At 46.9% G+C, this 18433-nt stretch overlaps 1 protein-coding gene across 1 annotated transcript; it reads left to right on the top strand.

The window, feature by feature from the left end:
- Positions 1–8115: 8115 nt before the first annotated feature.
- On the top strand, positions 8116–16107 carry LOC120296938 (antigen peptide transporter 2-like; the record flags this gene model as incomplete). The annotated part of the gene is made up of 4 exons (XM_039319011.1): positions 8116–8281; positions 10254–10751; positions 11964–12078; positions 15977–16107. Coding segments are annotated over exons 1-4 (775 nt in total), but the record flags the coding sequence as incomplete, so codon positions are not given.
- Positions 16108–18433: the final 2326 nt, after the last annotated feature.

Below are 18433 nucleotides of genomic sequence, written 5' to 3' on the forward strand. Positions count from 1 at the left end.
GAGAACGAAGGGAGGGCAAGGCAGGGGGAGGGGAGGGAGAGGAGAACAGAAGAGGGAGGGCAAGAGGGGTAGGGAAGAGAAGGGGAGGGAGGCAGGGCAAGGCAGGGGAGGAGCGGGGAGAGGAGGGAGAGGAGAACAGAGAGGGAGGGCAAACAAGCAGGGGGGGGGAGGGGAGAGGAGAGAAGGGGTGGCAAGGCAGGGCAGGGAGGGAGGAGCGCGGAACAACAGAAGAGGGAGGCATTGGCAGGGGAGGAGAGGAGGAGGAGGGGAGGGAGAGGAGAACGAAGAAAGATAGGGCAAGGCAGGGGGAGGGGAGGGGAGAAGAGAAGAAGGGAGGGCAAGGCGGGGCACAAGGCAGGGGAGGAGGAGGAGGGGGAGGGAGAGGAGAACAGAAGAGGAGGGCAAGCAGGGGGAGGGGAGAAGAGAAGAAGGTAAGGGCAAGGCAGGGGGAAACGGGAGGGGAGGAGAACAGAAGAGGGAGGGCAAGGCAGAAGGAACGGGGGCGAAGAATGGAGGGTAGGCAGGGCAGGCAGGGCGAGGAGAGGAGAGGGAGGGAGAGGGAGGAGGGGAGGAGAGGAGGGGAGGGAGAGAAACCAGAGGAGAGGGGCAAGGCAGGGGAGGATGGAGGAGGGGCAGGAGAGAGGAGGAGGATGGGCGAGGGCAGGCAGGGAGGGGAGGAAGAAGAGAGGGTTAAGCAGGGCAAGGCGGGGGAGGAGGGAGGAGGGAGGGAGAGGAGGAGGGGAACAGGCCAAGGGGGGAGGGGAGAAGAGAAGAAAGAAAACGGGGATGCAAGGCAGCGGCACAGGCAGGGGAGGAGAGGAGGAAGGGAGAGAGAGGAGAAGAGAAGAGGGAGGGCAAGGCAGGGGGAGGGGAGAAGAGAAGAAGGGATGGCAAGGCAGGGCAAGGCAGGGGAGGAGAGGAGGAGGGGAGGAGAGGAGGAGAACAGAAGAGGGGGGCAAGGCAGGGGGAGGGGAGAAGAGAAGAAGGGACGGCAATGCAGGGCAAGGCAGGGGAGGAGAGGAGGAGGGGAGGGAGAGGAGGAGAACAGAAGAGGGAGGGCAAGGCAGGGGGAGGGGAGAAGAGAAGAAGGGATGGCAAGGCAGGGCAAGGCAGGGGAGGAGAGGAGGAGGGGAGAGAGGAGAAGAGAAGAGGGAGGGCAAGGCAGGGGGAGGGGAAGAGGAGGGGAGGGAGAGGAGGAGAGGAGGAGAGGAGGAGGGCAAGGCAGGGGAAGGAGAGGAAAGGGGAGAGGAGAAGAAGGGGAGGGCAAGACGGGACAAGAAAGGAGGGGGGGGCGAGGCGGGGAGGGGGAAAGGGGCAGAGAAGAGAAGCATGGCTATTCTAGCAGAAAATCAAAAAGAAGAAGGCTGGGTGTTTAGGCATCAGCTTTGGAAGGGAGAGTTGAGGGTTATCTGGTAGGGCAGAGTCTCCAGAGTGTGGCCTACACACAGCCTAAGTGATCCTCCCTTAGGGGCCCTGGAGTGAAAGGGTGGGCCTTTTCAGTTTTAGGAGGGGGGAGGGCTACAGGTTTTTTTAAAATGGCTTGTCCAGGTAGCTGTCTTGGCAGCAGTACAGAAACGGTTTGCTGTGGTTTTTTTCTGGACTGTTTTTCCTTTTTTAGAATGTTTTATCCCACCTTTATTATTTTTATAGATAGCGTAAGGGGGCAAACATACCTAATACTCCTTTCTTCTCCTATTTTCCTCACAACAACAACCCAGTGAGGTGGGTCTGGTTGAGAGAAAGTGACCGGCCCAAAGTCACCCAGCTAGCTTTCATGGCTAAGGCGGGACTAGAACTCACCGTCTCCTGGTTTCCAGCCTGGAGTCTTCGCCACTAGATCAAACTGGCTCCGCTTTCACTTTTACTTCTTAGACTAGCCGGGGAATTTCTTGGTGGTCTCCCACCCACAACTAATCGGATCGAACTGCATCAGCCTAGATCAGTGTTTCTCAACCTTGACAATTTTAAGGCATGTGGACTTCAACTCCCAGAATTCCACAGCCAGCAATGCTGGCTGTGGAATTCTGGGAGTTGAAGTCCACATGCCTTAAAATTGTCAAGGTTGAGAAACACTGGCCTAGATTGACCAGGCATTGCGATGGGTTACTGTTAAACTGAGTTGTGACCTGCCCATGTCTGGAGTATAGCCCACAACCACACCCTGGAGCAAGGAGTGAGGCTGCTGCGCTCTGGACAGGGCTGGGCCGCACAATCCCACAGGGAAGGTAAACGAAGGCAGAGCTGCAGAGAGTCACAATTTCCTCCCTTTTCAGGGCCCGGGTCTCTACTACATTGATGACGGAGGACGGCCTCCTTTTTTCACGGGAAGCGGAAACACGTATGCCTATGGAATCCTGGACAGTGGCCACCGGCTCCACCTTAGTGTGGAGGAGGCCTAGGACCTCGGCCGAAGGGCTGTCTGCTATGCCATCCTACTCGGGCAGGGTGGTAAACAGTAAACAGTATAGTACCACTGGGTTCTTTGGGCACCATTTGACCCTGAGCATGGGGTGAGGAGCAGAGGCAGAATGGAATGGAATAGAATTAGAATTAGAACAGAATAGAATAATAGAACAGAATAAGAATAGAATAAAATGGAACGGAACAGAACAAGAATAGAATAGAATAGAATAGAATAGAATAGAATAGAATAGAATAGAATAGAATAGAATAGAATAGAATAGAATAGAATAGAATAAGATCAGATCAGAACAGAACAGAACAGAATAGAATAATAAAATAGAATAATATAACAGAACAGAATAAGAATAGAATATAATAGAAAATAGAATAGAATAGAATTAGAAGAGATCAGATCAGAACAGATCAGAATAGAATAGAATAATAAAATAGAATAATAGAATAGAACAGAATAGAATAGAATAAGATCAGATCAGAACAAAATAGAATAATAAAATAAAATAATATAAGAGAACAGAATAAGAATAGACTATAATAGAATATAATAGAAAATAGAATAGAATAGAATTAGAAGAGATCAGATCAGATCAGATCAGAATAGAATAGAATAATAAAATAGAATAATAGAATAGAACAGAACAGAATAGAATAGAATAAGATCAGATCAGAACAGAACAAAATAGAATAATAAAATAGAATAAGAGAACAGAATTAGAATAGAATAGAAAAGAGAATAGAATTAGAAGAGATCAGATCAGAACAGAACAAAATAGAATAATAAAATAGAATAAGAGAACAGAATTAGAATAGAATAGAAAATAGAATAGAATTAGAAGAGATCAGATCAGAACAGATCAGAATAGAATAGAATAATAAAATAGAATAGCAGAACAGAACAGAACAGAATAGAATAGAATAACAGAGTTGGAAGGGACCTTGCAGGTCATCTAGTCCAACCCTCCCAACCTAAACAGGAGACCCTACACCATTTCTGACAGATGACAGTCCAGTCTTTTCTTGAAAGCCTCCAGTGATGGAGCACCCACAACTTCTGAAGGCAACTTCTGTTCCATTGGTTGATTGTTCTCACTGTCAGAAAATTTCTCCTTATTTCTAGGTTGAATCTCCCCTTGATCAGTTTCCATCCGTTGTTCCTTGTCTGGCCTTCAGGTGCTTTGGAAAATAGGTTGACCCCCTCCTCTCTGTGACAGCCCCTCAAATATTGGAAGACTGAGATCATGTCTCCCCCGGTCCTTCTCTTCACTAGACTAGCCTCGTTTTGCACTGTCCCTTCTGCCGGTGTCTCGGCCCTCCAGCGTATCTCATGAAGGAAGGCGGCTGGATCCGAGTCGGACGGACGGATGTTAGCGACCTGCTCCACCAGTATTTGGAGGAGAAGAAATGAGATGGGCTGATGTCCACAAGCACGGAGATCTTCTGACAGTCAGGGCTGGCAGAGAGGAAAGGGATGGGGGACCGTTCCCACTGTCCTTTTACAGGGCAACAGTAAACCGCATTTGAGTTCGTTTTTCTTTTGGCTCTGATTTGTAATTTAAAAGTTGTCTGGATGTCTGAAGGAGAATACATCCCTTTGATGGTGGAAAATAAAATGGATATTAATCACGATTCCTGTTTTGAATCCTCAGAGAGAATTTTGGAGGAATTTTCTGAGGACCTTCTGGTGAGGGCCACAAGTCTCTCTTCGTTCGTAAGCTAAATCTTTTGTTGGTTTCCCCACTTTATCTGGAAATACACGCAACTCACGTTTTTATCCTTGCCAAACTCCACACCTCCCCATTCCCACGTTCACTAAACAGGGAAATTTCTCCACAGTTTCTACTAACGAGGATTTTCTGGCAGGTTGCTCAAGCGTCACTCTTGATCAGTGGTTCTCAACCTTTTTAATGCCGCGACCCCCAACCGGTCGTAAGTCGAGGACTACTCAACTGGTGCAGCACCGTTTGCAGAATGGGACTTTTGGCGGGCTCAGCAGGGCAGAGACAGCCTGGACAATTCCTATTGGCTTTTGAAAGCCATTAGAATTAGACTCTATTCAAGAGAGTCTATTCTATTGGCTTTCAAAAGCCAATAGAATAAAAGGGAGTAGCACAGCTAAGGAAAAGGGGGAAAAATGGCGGACTGTGTTGTTTGGCGACCCCTGTGAAATGGCCGATCGACCCCAAATGGGGTCCCGACCCACAGGTTGAGAACCACTGCTCTTGATGAATTCAAACACGCGAGGAAATGCTCGACCGCAACTTAAAATAATCCATGTTTAAAAATTGAATCCAGGTTTGCAGGGTGTTGGCAGTCAGAAGACGAGGGGAGGCTACTGGCAAGCGATCGAAGAACAAGAAGCAGAGAGCAGGAATCCCTCTTTGGGGAGAATGTGGATCCCTGGAGAATCATGATTATAATCATGATGTTTTTTTTAATTGTGTATAATTTGTTCATTAGTTCCCGTCCCACAGAGGATTCAAGGGCTGCTTTCGTTGAAGAGAACGGTTAGGGCTTCCGTCCCAAATTTTGCAACACCGTTCGAGGAATTTCAACTGCAGACCTGGGAAACCGTCACTTTGGATTATGACATGGATTATGACTGCATCCAGTTTTGGTCACCACGATGTAAAAAAGATGTTGAGACTCTAGAACAGTGTTTCTCAACCTTGACAATTTTAAGGCATGTGGACTTCAACTCCCAGAATCCCACAGCTAGCATTGCTGGCTGTGGAATTCTGGGAGTTGAAGTCCACATGCCTTAAAATTGTCAAGGTTGAGAAACACTGCTCTAGAAAGAGTGCAGAGAAGAGCAACAAAGATGATTAGGGGACTGGAGGCTAAAGCATATAAGGAATGGTTGCTGGAATTGGGTATGTCTAGTTTAACGAAGAGAAGGACAAGGGGGGACATGACAGCAGTCTTCCAATATCTCAGGGGTTGCCACAAAGAAGAGGGAGTCAAGCTATTCTCCAAAGCACCTGAAGGCAAGACAAGAAGCAACGGATGGAAACTAATCAAGGAGAGAAGCAACCTGGAACTAGGTAGAATAGAATAGAGCTGGAAGGGACCTTGGAGGTTGAAAGGATTTTATTGTGCTTATGATTTTAGTATGTTTAAGTCTGACATTAGCATTTATTTTATATATAGTAACCATTTTATATTGATACTTATAGTGTTATCATGTTTGTTTGTTTGTTTGTTTGTGAGACTTATATACCACTTTAAGTGCAAGCACTCTCTAAGCGGTGTACACCAGTAAGCAATGTATATATATATTTACATTGCCCCCAACAATCTGGGTCCTCATTTTACCTACCCCGGAAGGATGGAAGGCTGAGTCAACCTTGAGCTGGTGAGATTTGAACCGCTGACCTGCTGAACACAGTCAGCTAAAGTGGCCTGCAGTACTGCACTCTTAACTGCTATAATCATTGTTTTGTTATTTTGTAATCATTATTTTGTAGTTAATTGCTTGATCAGATGCTTTATATCAGTGGTTCTCAACCTGTGGGTCGGGACCCCATTTGGGGTCGAATGACCATTTCACGGGGGTCGCCACGCCCCTGGCACCCGGTGATGTATAAGTGGTTGGGAGTAACCACAACATGGGGAACTGTATTATGGGGTCGCGGCATTAGAAAGGTTGAGAACCACTGCTTTATATATATATAGGAAAAGTAAGGGCTTCATGCTTTAGGTATAGGTGATTGCTTCTATGAAAAGAGCACAGTAAGGGGAGGGGGGAAGGGGTTACGGATGGAGCCTGGGTTGCTGTGTATGAGTCATCATCTAGAAATTGTTTTTTTGTGCCATCTTATGCCTGGTACCAAGACCGATCTCTTTGTCGAAAAGCGTATAAACAGGTTCTCACACCTTTTAATGCCGCGACCCAACCGGTCGTACGCCGAGGACTACTCAACTGGTGCAGCCACGTTGCAGGAATGGGACTTTTGGCGGGCTCAGCAGGCAGAGACCAGCATGGACAAGCCCTATTGCTTTTGAAAGCAATAGAATTAGACTTATTCAAGGAGAGTACTATTCTATTGGCTTTCAAAAGCCAATAGAATAAAGGGGAGTAGCACAGCTAAGGAAAAGGGGAAAAAATGGCGGACTGCGTGTTGCGGCCCCCGTGATAATTAAAATGGTCGTTCGACCAAATGGGGTCCCAACCCACAGGTGAGAACACTGGTATAAAAGGTGAAGCCATCTTTTCTGGGTTGTTGCTTTCATCTCTCTACCAGCACGAAGAGAGATGGGGTACCAGCTCTGTTTGATCAAAATAAAAGTGTGTGCATTGCTGAAACCTCGGCTCAGGAGTTCTTTGGCTCTTTTTAAATTCCCGAGTATGCTGGGGCAATTGTGAGGTCTAAGTGGAAAACCTTACAAGGTCTCTAGTCCACAGACCCCTGTTCAAAGCAGGAGGGACTATACCATCTCAGACAATGTGACTTGTCTCTTAAAAATCTCGGCGAGGGAGCGCCAAAGGTTTTTTTGGAGCAAGCTGTTCCATGGTAATTTCCTCTGTCGGAAGTTTCTCTTAATTCAAGGTTGCTTCTCTCTCCTGTCAGTTTCCAACCATTGTTTCTTGTCCGCCCTCTGAGCTTTGGTGTAAACTAAGGAGAATGTCCTGACCGTTAGAACCATTAACCAGGGGACAAAACCTGCCACCAGAAGTTGTGAATCCTCCAGCTCGGAAGTTTTTAAGAAAGAGATGGGACAGCGTTTGTCTGAAATGGTATGGGATTGTCCACTAGCACTAGGATTTGATGGATGTGGGTGCATCCGCTCTTGCGATGGGCAGAGACAACCGGAGATTGGATCCTAAAGAGCCAGGCCTTCAGCCACTTGGAGGCTCAAGGAGTTCCAAGACACGTGAAGTGTTAATACCACTCTTCAAGCTTGGTTACGCCATACTGGAATACTGCATCCAGTTTGGTCACCACAATGTAAAAAAGATGGGAGACTCTAGAAACAGTGGTTCTCAACTGTCCGGTGGACCCATTTGCGGGCGCATGACCATTTCACAGGGGTCACCAAACATTTGCTGTCGCCAGTTTTTTTTTCTTTTTCCCCTAGCTGTCCTTCCTTTACTCCCTCTATCGTTGCCACACCCACTTGGGTGTCACCACAAACATGGGGAAATGAATTATGGGTCCACGGCATTAGAAAGGTTGAGATCACTGCTCTAGAAGGAGTACAGAGAAGAGCAACAAAGAGATTAGGGGACTGGAGGCTAAAACATATAGGAAAGGATGCTGGAATTGAGTATGTCTAGTTAATGAAGAGAAGGATGAGGTGGGGACATGATAGCAGTGTTCCAATATCTCAGGGGCTGCCATAAAGAGAGGGAATCAAGCTATTTTCCCTAAGCACCATGGAAGGCAGGACAAGAAGCAATGCGGTTGATGGAAAATAATCAATGAGAGAAGCAACCTAGAACTAAGGAGAAATTCCCGACAGTGAGAACAATAATCAGTGAACAGCTGACTCAGAAGCAGTGAATGCTTCCGAACACTGAGTTTTCTAAGAAGAGAATGGACAGCCATTTGTCCGAAAATGGTGTAGGGTTATGCCTGAGCAGGGGGTTGGACTAGATGACCTCCAAGGTCCCTTCCAACTTTACTACTATTACGATTACTATTAGCAACTAATGCAGCTCAGAAAAAAGCAACGAGGCAGGGACATAACGAGAAGCTCAAACCGAAAGCGCAAGCAACTTGTTGGGGGATTTTTCGGCTCTGTGCTGTGAGTTTTGTGTACAAGAGAGGGAAAACCCAGCCCGGCACGGCTGAAGCGAGGCATCGGATCCAGAAGGATCAAAAGCCCGGCATGGAAGGACTTTCCTGGCCGCTGCTGGAAGGTGAGAGGCTGGAAAAAGAGCGGAGGGTTGCACTAATCTGGATGATTGAGCGGCTCCGAGGGGGTGCGAGGGACTCCACTCTCCATCATTCCCATCCAGCACGGCTGCTCATGCTGGCTGCGGACGAGGGGGAGCGCAGTCCACCTGCTCCTTAAGTAGCTGGGTAGTGATCCCCGATTTCCTGCCTTCTTAAGAACTAACTCTGGCGTGTTTCTTTCTACTTTGCGCGGGATCTAAACTTTGGGGCTCCTGTTTTGCGTCGCGCCTCTACTCCGGAGGATGGGAGCGGGGTTCAAATCCTTACTAGCCTGAAAGAACCGACCTGGATATTCAGATGCTTCTTTCACAGTTTTGGGGTTTGTTGCCAAGGAAACTGAACGAAGAAGCAATCTAGAGTAGTGTTTCTTAACCTTGACAATTTTAAGGCATGTGGACTTCAACTCCCAGAATTCCATAGCCAGCAATGCTGGCTGTGGAATTCTGGGAGTTGAAGTCCACATGCCTTAAAATTGTCAAGGTTGAGAAACACTGGTCTAGAGTTAAGGAGACATTTCCTCACAGTGAGAACAATTAACCAGTCACGCAGGGGTAGGCAACCTTGGCTCTTTTATGACTCGTGGACTTCAACTCCCAGAATTCCTGAGCCAGCATGGCTCAGCTTGGAAACTTCTCCCTTTCCCCTCAGCATGGCTGGCTCAGGAATTCTGGGAATTGAAGTCCACCAGTCATAAAAGAGCCAAGGTTGCCTACCCCTGAACCAGTGGAAGGGCTTGCCTTCGGAAGTTGTGGGTGCTCCATCACAGGAGGTTTTTAAAGAAGAGACGGGACAGTCACTTGTCTGGAATGGTATATAGGGTGTCCTGCTGGAGCAGGGGGTTGGACTAGATGACCTCTGAGGTCCCTTCCAACGCTTGTTATTCTGATTTCAGCCTTCACGAGCAGTGCTGGGGTGCCCCTAGGACCGGAGAACGTGTCGCAAATTAAAATACGCAGAAAGGTGCCTGTAACCCAGTGTTTCTCAACCTTGACAATTTTAAGGCATGTGGACTTCAACTCCCAGAATTTCACAGCCAGCATTGCTGGCTGTGGAATTCTGGGAGTTGAAGTCAACATGCCTTAAAATTGTCAAGGTTGAGAAACACTGCTGTAACCAAAGAAGCCAAAATTAGTGTAAATGTGACCTTTCCCGAAATTGCCACAAGATTTGCTGCACTCAGAATGGATATTGAGGCTGCAGCCACAGGAATCCTTTGCTGAGAAGTTTTCTGATTAGATGCAGGATCTTGGAGGGTAGAGAATTGGGAGGCAGTTTAGTTGACTTGAGGAACCAAATATAATAATAATAGTAAAGTTGGAAGGGACCTTGGAGGTCATCTAGTCCAACCCCCTGCTCAGGTGGTAACCCTATACCATTTCGGACAAATGGCTGTCCAGTCTCTTCTTAAAAACTTCCAGTGTTGGAGCATTCACCGCTTCTGGAGGCAGTTTGTTCCACTGGTTAATTGTTCTAACTGTCAGGAAGTTTCTCCTTAGTTCTAGATTGCTTCTCTCCTGGATTAGTTTCCATCCGTTGCTTCTTGTCCTGCCCTCAGGCGCTTTTGAAAATAGCTTGACTCCCTCCACTTTGTGGCAGCCCCTGAGATAGTGGAACACTGCTATCATGTCCCCCCTCATCATTCTCTTCGTTAAACTAGACCTACCCAATTCCAGTAGCCGTTCCTTATATGTTTTAGCCTCCAGTCCCCTAATCATCTTTGTTGCTCTTCTCTGTACTCTTTCTAGAGTCTCAACATCTTTTTTTTACATCGTGATGACTATAACTGGATGCAGTATTCCAAGTGTGGCCTTACCAAGGCATTGTAAAGTGGTATTAATACTTCATGTGATCTTGATTCTATCTCATACAGGGATCCTCTTAAATCCGTAACCCCCAGATTCCCATAAACAGTAATCCCTCCGTCTTTCTCCCCAGAGCCCATCAGAAAGATGCTGGTCCCTGTCGTGTTTCAGGCAATTCCCCTGATTCTCTGCGACCGAATCCTGCTCTCCTTGCTGAATGGATGGAGCCCCTCCCTGGTCCCACTGGGGGTCTCAGCAGCTTGGCTGGAGGCCGCTCTCCGACTGCTGGTTCTCTTAGGGGTCAGGGGTCTGTTCTCCATGGGTCGAACCTCCCCAGTGTCCTTCTCCACGGTGGCTGCAGTCAGCATCGTGCCCCCTTTGTACCTGTTGGTGGGACACTGGCTTGGGGACCCTCCCCTCCTGGTCTCTTCGGCCGCGTGGTCTTGGTGGCTGGCAATCTACGGGGCGGTGGGCTTCTCCCAGCTCCTCTGGGGGATCCTGGCAGAAGGGCGAAGCCCAAAGGAGTCCCGGAAAGAAGACAAGGCCACCCTTTGGAAGATGCTCCATCTTTTCCGTCCAGACAAGCTGTATCTCACTGGCGCTTTCTTGGTCCTCGTCCTGGCGGTGATTGGTGAGTTGGTGGTGGATTAAATCATTCTCTGTGTCGCAGGATAAGTGAAGAGAATAGAATAATAACTTTATTGTCACCTTGAACGTACACTAATCGGCATACATTAAAATGAAATGTCATTGCGTACAGCTCTCAAAGAGTCACCATCTCCGATAAACACTACATAAATATGCCATAAATCAATAAAATCAATCAATCAATAAATAAATAAATACAGAATTACGCATAGACCTACATATATTATATGACACAGAGAAACAACAGCCTAGTTCGGGTTATGCATACGTGTGCATGGCGAGAAACGCGAATCTTGTGAGAACCACAAATAATCACCAGGGCTGCAATCACACCCTACACCAGTGGTTCTCAACCTTTTTAATGCCGCGACCCCCAACCGGTCGTAAGTCGAGGATTACTCAACCAGTCGTAAGTCGAGGACTACTCAACTGGTGCAGCACCGTTTGCAGAATGGGACTTTTGGTGGGCTCAGCAGGGCAGAGACAGCCTGGACAATTCCTATTGGCTTTTGAAAGCCAATAGAATTAGACTCTATTCAAGAGAGTCTATTCTATTGGCTTTCAAAAGCCAATAGAATAAAAGGGAGTAGCACAGCTAAGGAAAAGGGGAGAAAAAATGGCGGACTGCGTTGTTTGGCGACCCCCGTGAAATGGTCGTTCGAACCCAAATGGGGTCCCGACCCACAGGTTGAGAACCGCTGCCCTACACTAAAGAAAATAAAATAATTCAGTCGCACCAAAAGGTCACCAAAAGGTCTTTAAGAGACCTGACCTCAGTCTTTGAAATTCTGCTGCTCCTTTTGACGTTCTCCCTGAATCCCCTCTGATTCCCTTCTTGGTTGCCTCCTGCCACGGAGCAGTTCCTGCCCAGATAAAATGTGGAATTCCGGAGGCTTTGGCCGTTGGCTCTGAACTCGCTTTCACCAGGGTGCGTCCTGTTTTCCAAACTCTCCATTCGGCCCATTCAGTGTCCAATTCGAGCATCTTTTCTCCCATTTTGAGGGGCTGCCCCATTCTTTCCATAGTTGGGGCGGGAACCCTGGAGCAAAAAGCTCATGGTTTCCTTCCATTACACAGAACAAGACGTACAATTTGCAGTGTTTGTATGTGTTTGTGTTTGTGTGTGTGGATTAAGCTGTCTTTCCTGATAAAGATCCTACATCACCTCCTCTGTTCTTCCCCCCTCCCTTTGCAGGTGAAACATTCCTGCCCTATTACATCGGGCGTTTGATTGACATCCTGGGCACCAAATACGATGCAGAAGCCTTTTCCACAGCCATCTCTCTACTCTTCCTGATCTCATTTGCAAGGTGAGCTTATTCCAGCCCCCCCCCCAGCACTTTTGCTGCAGCTGCCTTTAAATGCACACCCAGGATTACGGTTCTGTTGTCGCCCGGCATCTTGTTCACAAGGCAGTACAAGGGGTGATCACGTTGGATGAAGTTGCCTTCATGGAGATACTGGGACATTTTTTCCCCCCTTGCCAGCTGTAAGGGAGCTATTGACTGTTGCCTTCTTTGGGGATGGTTTTTTGTTTTTTACTTCCTAGTGTAACTTCTGCTCTGGGATTTCCTAGTGGCCTCCTGTCCCAATGCCAGATGCCGCTTCTCTTTTTGAGGTCAACTCAGCTCAGCCAGATCCCTGTGGCAAATGTGGTTTTGATCTTGGCTTCACCAATTTTTTGGTTGCAGAAATCTTGTGGAAAACGAAAGGACTCTTACGAATTCCAGAGGGTTTTAGCAGAGAGATTTATTGCGCAGGTTCAGAAGCAAAAAACAACAAGCAATTCTGAACCCCGAGGGCGGGTTCAGACTTCAGTTTTATACTTTCCTTTTCTCAGGAACAAAGGAACACGCATTGTAATACATTAGGTTCGTTTCTCACGGGTCTACAATGGAGAGTTTGCTACATACATTGTATCCAAGTGTAATGCGCATTAGGTTAGTCACATACTACTGACACAGCACTATTTCAGTAATTATGGAGACACATCATTATTCTAGGGATTGTTCATTATTCCACATTAGAACTGCTTACTCCAGAGGAGGTGCCTTTTCCCTTCTGGCCTGCCAGTGAAAGGCCGAGTGAGGCCTAAAAGACACGGCCCCCGCCTGATGTTTTAAGACTTCAAGAAAGATCTGAAAATGAGGTTGTTTTCTGGAATCCTCCTGAAGCAAACCTTAGCCCTTGCTTTCTTCTTAGCTGCTTGTTTTGCAACCTGGCAGAAGTCTAGCCAGTTAAAACTTGTGGTCTATCCCTAGTTTTCACTTGAATGCAAATCTGGAAAAAAAAAAAAAAGCTTTCTAAAGCAGTGGTTCTCAACCTTTCTAATGCCGCAACCCCATAATACAGTTCCCCATGTTGTGGTGACCCCCAACCACTTATACATCACCGGGTGCCAGGGGCGTGGCCAAAGAAAAGGGGGGAAAATGGCAGACAGCCTTGTTGTTTGGCGACCCCCGTGAAATGGTCGTTCGACCCCAAATGGGGTCCCGACCCACAGGTTGAGAACCACTGTTCTAAAGGAACATGCGTTCTTGGCTGATATCGGGGATCTTGTTGCTGATTTAAATTCAACCTGAAAATGAAAGCCGTTTCAAAATGGAGGGAAGAGCATCAGAAGTAACTTAATCTCAAATGGTGGGATAGATCTGTCCATATGAACATTTCGTTCTCTTTGCACCCGGGTCAAATCTGGTACGTGCTCATATATGGATCTGTGACTCAGTTTCCATTGATGAAGCAGGAACTTCAAGAAAGGTCTGAAAATCAGTTTGTTCTCTGGAGTCCTCCTGAAGCAAATCTTAGCCCTTGCTTTCTTCTTAGCTGCTTATCTGTGGAGACTCTCAAGTCATCCAGGACATGGTTGTCCCAAAGATGATTTTTTTTCAGGAGGCAACTGGATTTCCATGTTGTTGTTTTTTGAGGACGTTTCGCTTCTGATCCAAGAAGCTTCTTCAGCTCTGACTAGATGCTGGGGGAATGGAAGGATTTATATTCCTTGAAGGCAGCTGTCGTTTGGAATTGGGTATGTCTAGTTTAACGAAGAGAAGGACGAGGGGGGACATGATAGCTGTGTTCCAATATCTCAGGGCTGCCACAGAGAAGAGGGAGTCAAACTATTCTCCAAGGCACCTGAAAGCAGGACAAGAAGCAATGGGTGGAAACTAATCAAGGAGAGAAGCAACATAGAACTAAGGAGAAACTTCCTGACAGAACAATTAACCAGTGGAACAACCTGCCTCCAGAAGCGGTGAATGCTCCGACACTGGAAGTTTTTAAGAAGCGACTGGACAGCCATTTGTCCGAAATGGTGTAGGGTTTCCTGCCTGAGCAGGGGGTTGGACTAGATGACCTCCAAGGTCCCTTCCATCTTTTTTTAAAATAATAATAATAGTAGTGACATTGACAGACTTTATCTACCAAGGCAAATAGGTGAAATGCTGCAAGTACGTCAGATGGTTGAAGAAGAAAAAATGGCTTTTGAAGAATATCTGAAGAACAATGATGAAGATGCACTGAAATTAGTATATCAGGAAGGCTTACTGACTATCGGACAGACCAAACTGGCCTACAAAAAAGACCAAATGAAGACAATGGAAAGACAAAGCACTACATGGCCAGTACATTAAAAAAATAGCTGGGAAAGCAGATAATAAAAAGACCTGGCAATGGCCAAGAGCAGGAAAATTGAAGAAAGAGACTGAGGGACTAATTCTGGCTGTAGGCCTTAAGAACAAATGCATATAAAGTCAAAATTGAGAAGACAGCAACAGACAGTAAGTGCCGCCTATGCAAAGAAGCTGAAGAAACAGTGGACCACCTGGTAAGCTGCTGCAAGAAAATCACCCAGACTGACTACAAGCAGCGGCATGACAAAGTAGCAACAATGGTGCATTGGAAGATCTGCAAGAAATATCATTTGCCTGTAAGCAAGAACTGGTGGGATCATAAAATAGAGAAAGTCATAGAAAATGATAAAGTTAAACTGCTCTGGGACTTCAGAATTCAAACAGACAAGCACCTGCAACATAACACCCCAGACTTAACAATTGTCGATAAGAAAGACAAAAAAGTCTGGCTAGTGGATGTGGCAGTGCCTGGAGACAGCAGAATAGACGAGAAAGAACTGGAGAAGATAACAAAATACAAAGACCTACAAATAGAAATAGAAAGACTGTGTCAAAAACAAGCAAGGGTAGTACCAATAGTAATAGGCTCCTTGGGTGCAATCCCAAAACAACTGGAGCACTACTTGAACACCATTGGCATTGACAAATTCGCTATTAGTCAATTGCAAAAGGCGGCCTTACTAGAAACTGCTTCCATCCTGTGACGATACCTGTAATACCATCAAACATCCACATCTGCCTATTCCAGGTCCTGGGTAAGGACTCGATAGGTAGACAAAATGCCAAATCCAGTCTGAACATCTGGCTGACTGTGCTATGATCGATAATAATAATAATAATAATAATAATAATAATAATAATAATAATAATAATAATAATGACTCGATAGGTAGACAAAATGCCAAATCCAGTCTGAACATCTGGCTGACTGTGCGATGATCTATAATAATAATAGTAATTTGCATTCTTTCAGAGAATTGTTGAGGCCACTTGGAGGTTTATCTGTGTCCTCAAGGTCACGTGAGCAGTACAGAAGTGTGTGGAGTCTTCTTGGCTCAGTATGTTTTCTGCCTTGTGTCCCAAAGGTGGATTTCCTTGTTTTTCTTTAAAGACGTTTTGCTTCTCATCCAGAGCTGAAGAAGCGTCAAAAAGAAAACAATATAGTCCAGTTGGCTCCTGAAAAAAGCACCTTTGGGACATCCTTAGCTGCTTGTTTTGCAACCTGGCAGAATTCTAACCAGTTAAAACTTGTGGTCTATCCCTAGCTTTCACTTGAATGCAAATCTGGAAAAAAAAAAAAAAAGCTTTCTAAAGGAACATCCGTTCTTGGCTGGTACCAGGGAGATTGTTGCTGATTTAAATTCAACGTGAAAATGAAAGCAGTTTCAAAATGGAGGGAAGAGCATCAGAAGTAACTTATTCTTAAACGGTGGGTTAGATCTGTTTGTGTGAACATTTCGTTCTCTTTGTACCCGGGTCAAATCCGGTACGTGCTCATACATGGAGCGGTGACTCAGTTTCCATTGATGAAGCAGGAACCAACCCACCCACCCCTCTTGCTGTTTTTCTTTTCTAGCTCCGTGTTTGCCAGCTGTCGTGGGGGACTCTTCATGTTCACGATCTCACGGATGGTTATCCGGACTTGCAACTTACTCTTCTCTTCTCTGGTGTGGCAAGACCTGGCTTTTTTCCAGGAGGTGAAAACAGGTGAGGGCCCAAACAGGCAGCTGCTGTTTCTGGAACTGTCTAAAGGAAAAGAGTCTCTTAAATGAAGCTTGACTGATGACTAGGCAGACCATTCATTTACTATTTTGGGGGGGGGGGGAAGATGGAAGTGCTTTACCAGTGCCACTTTCTGCTCTCTCTCCCTCTCCCTCTCTTCCCTCCCTCCCTCTCTCCCCTCTCTCCCTCCCCCCCTCTCTCTCACACACACTCTCTTACTTGGGATTTCCTGGTGGCCTCCCATCCATGTATCAGTCAGGTCTCATCTTAGCCTTTCAAGCAGAACTAATGCCATAGCTGGGCTTTGCTTTGGGATAAACTCTGCTCCCGGGGACAACATGGTTGCAACCGTGTTTTTCCCTTGCAGGCCAGAAAGAAATGGTTTCCACTGGATTTTCCCCCCTATTTTTTTAATCCAGTCTGTAGTTCTGAGCTCTCCTGCTACTAAGATGTCTGCCATCTAAGTATTCGCCAAACCTACGCTTGTTCGGCTTTTTCATGATTGGCAGAAATTGGCTGGAGAGAGAATCTTTACCTGCTCAAGAGAAGGAAGCCCTGGGTTGACTTCAGAGAAAGAAGCTCAGATGTTCCTTGGATAGGAGGCTACCCCCAAATACATGGGGAAGTAGCCTGGCCTTAAGTGGGAATGTCATGTCATGGCTCATGACAAAGAGCAATCAGAATGTTGTTGTTGTTAATTGCGAAGTCGTGTCCGACCCATCGCGATCCCATGGACAACATTCCTCCAGGTCTTCCTGTCCTCTACCATCTTCTGGAGTCCATTTAAGTTCACACCTCCTGCTTCAGTGACTCCATCCAGCCATCTCATTCTCTGTCGTCCCCTTCTTCTATTGCCCTCCATCTTTCCCAGCATTAGGCCCTTCTCCAGGGAGTCCTTCCTTCTTATTAGGTGGCCAAAGTATTTGAGTTTCAGCTTCAAGATCTGGCCTTCTAAAGAGCAGTCGGGGTTGATCTCTTCTAGGACTGACCGGTTTGAAGGCCTTGCAGTCCAAGGGACTCGCAGGAGTCTTCTCCAGCACCACAGTTCAAAGGCCTCAATTCTTTGGCGCTCAGCCTTTCTTATGCTCCAACTTTCACAGCCATACATTGCAAATGGGAAAACCATGGCCTTTAATATACGCACTTTTGTTGGCAGGGTGATGTCTCTGCTTTTAAGTATGCTATCTAGATTTGCAATAAGAATAGCAATCAGCTGGAAGGGACCTTGGAGGTCATCTAGTCCAGGGCTTTTCAACCTTTTCACCCATTGTACCACTTTTAGGATATGGCAACATCCGAGGACCACCAGTCACCTAGCAATGGGTCAAAAACTAGATGACCCCCCCAAAAAAACCCCGGAAAAAAGTGATAAAGTACACGTAGTCCTCGACTTACAACAGTTCGCTTAGTGACTGTTCAAAGTTACAATGGCATTGAAAAAAGTGCCCCCCAAGCCACAGCCGAGCAAGACACCTGCCTGCCCGCCCAGCCGCACTCTTCCTCCTGTCCGAGGTTTTCATTGTTGTGAGCATTTCTGTTGAGGATTGGCAGCGGGGGTGGGGGGGGTGTTTGGTTTTTATTCCCCCCGTCTGCTGGGTGGTTGCAGCAAGTTTTGGTCACTTCACATGACCCTGGGATGCTGTGACCCTCATAAATATGAATCAGTGGCCAAGCATCTGAATGTAAATCATAAGACCCTGGAGAGGCTGCAACATTCCAGCTGATTTGTGCTTCTTCAGGGCTCAGCTGGAGCCCAGCGCTGATCCTGGCGCTTCCACTGAGCCCTGACAGCCCCGAAGAAGCTCTGATCCTGGCGCTTCCGCTGAGCCCTGACAGCCCTGCAGCTCCAGCCATCTCTCGCTCAGGCTTGTGCGGTGCTGCCACCGGTTCAGCTCATTCCCCTCCCCCGCTACCACTTTTCTAGGATGGTCGCATACCACCTGCCAGGTGCCAATGTACCACACCACTGGTTGAAAACCCCTGTTCTAGTCCAACCCCCCGCTCAAGCAGGAGACCCTATACCAGGGGTCTTCAAACTTGGCCCTTTTATGACTTGTGGACTTCAACTCCCACAATTCCTCAGCCAGGCATGCTGGCTGAGGAATTCTGGGAATTGAAGTCCACAAGTCATTAAAGGACCAAGTTTGAAGACCCCCTGCTCTATACCATCTCAGACAGGTGGCTGTCCATTCTCTTCTTAAAAACCTCCAGTGATGAAGCACCTACAACTTCTGAAGGCAAACTGTTCCACTGTTAATTGTCCTCACTGTTAGAATATAGCAAAGAGGATACTCTTTGCTATCCTTGGATA

Source organism: Crotalus tigris, unplaced genomic scaffold (genome assembly GCF_016545835.1).
Source record: "Crotalus tigris isolate CLP2741 ecotype Arizona unplaced genomic scaffold, ASM1654583v1 scf7180000021858.18707, whole genome shotgun sequence".
Lineage (NCBI taxonomy): Eukaryota > Metazoa > Chordata > Lepidosauria > Squamata > Viperidae > Crotalus > Crotalus tigris.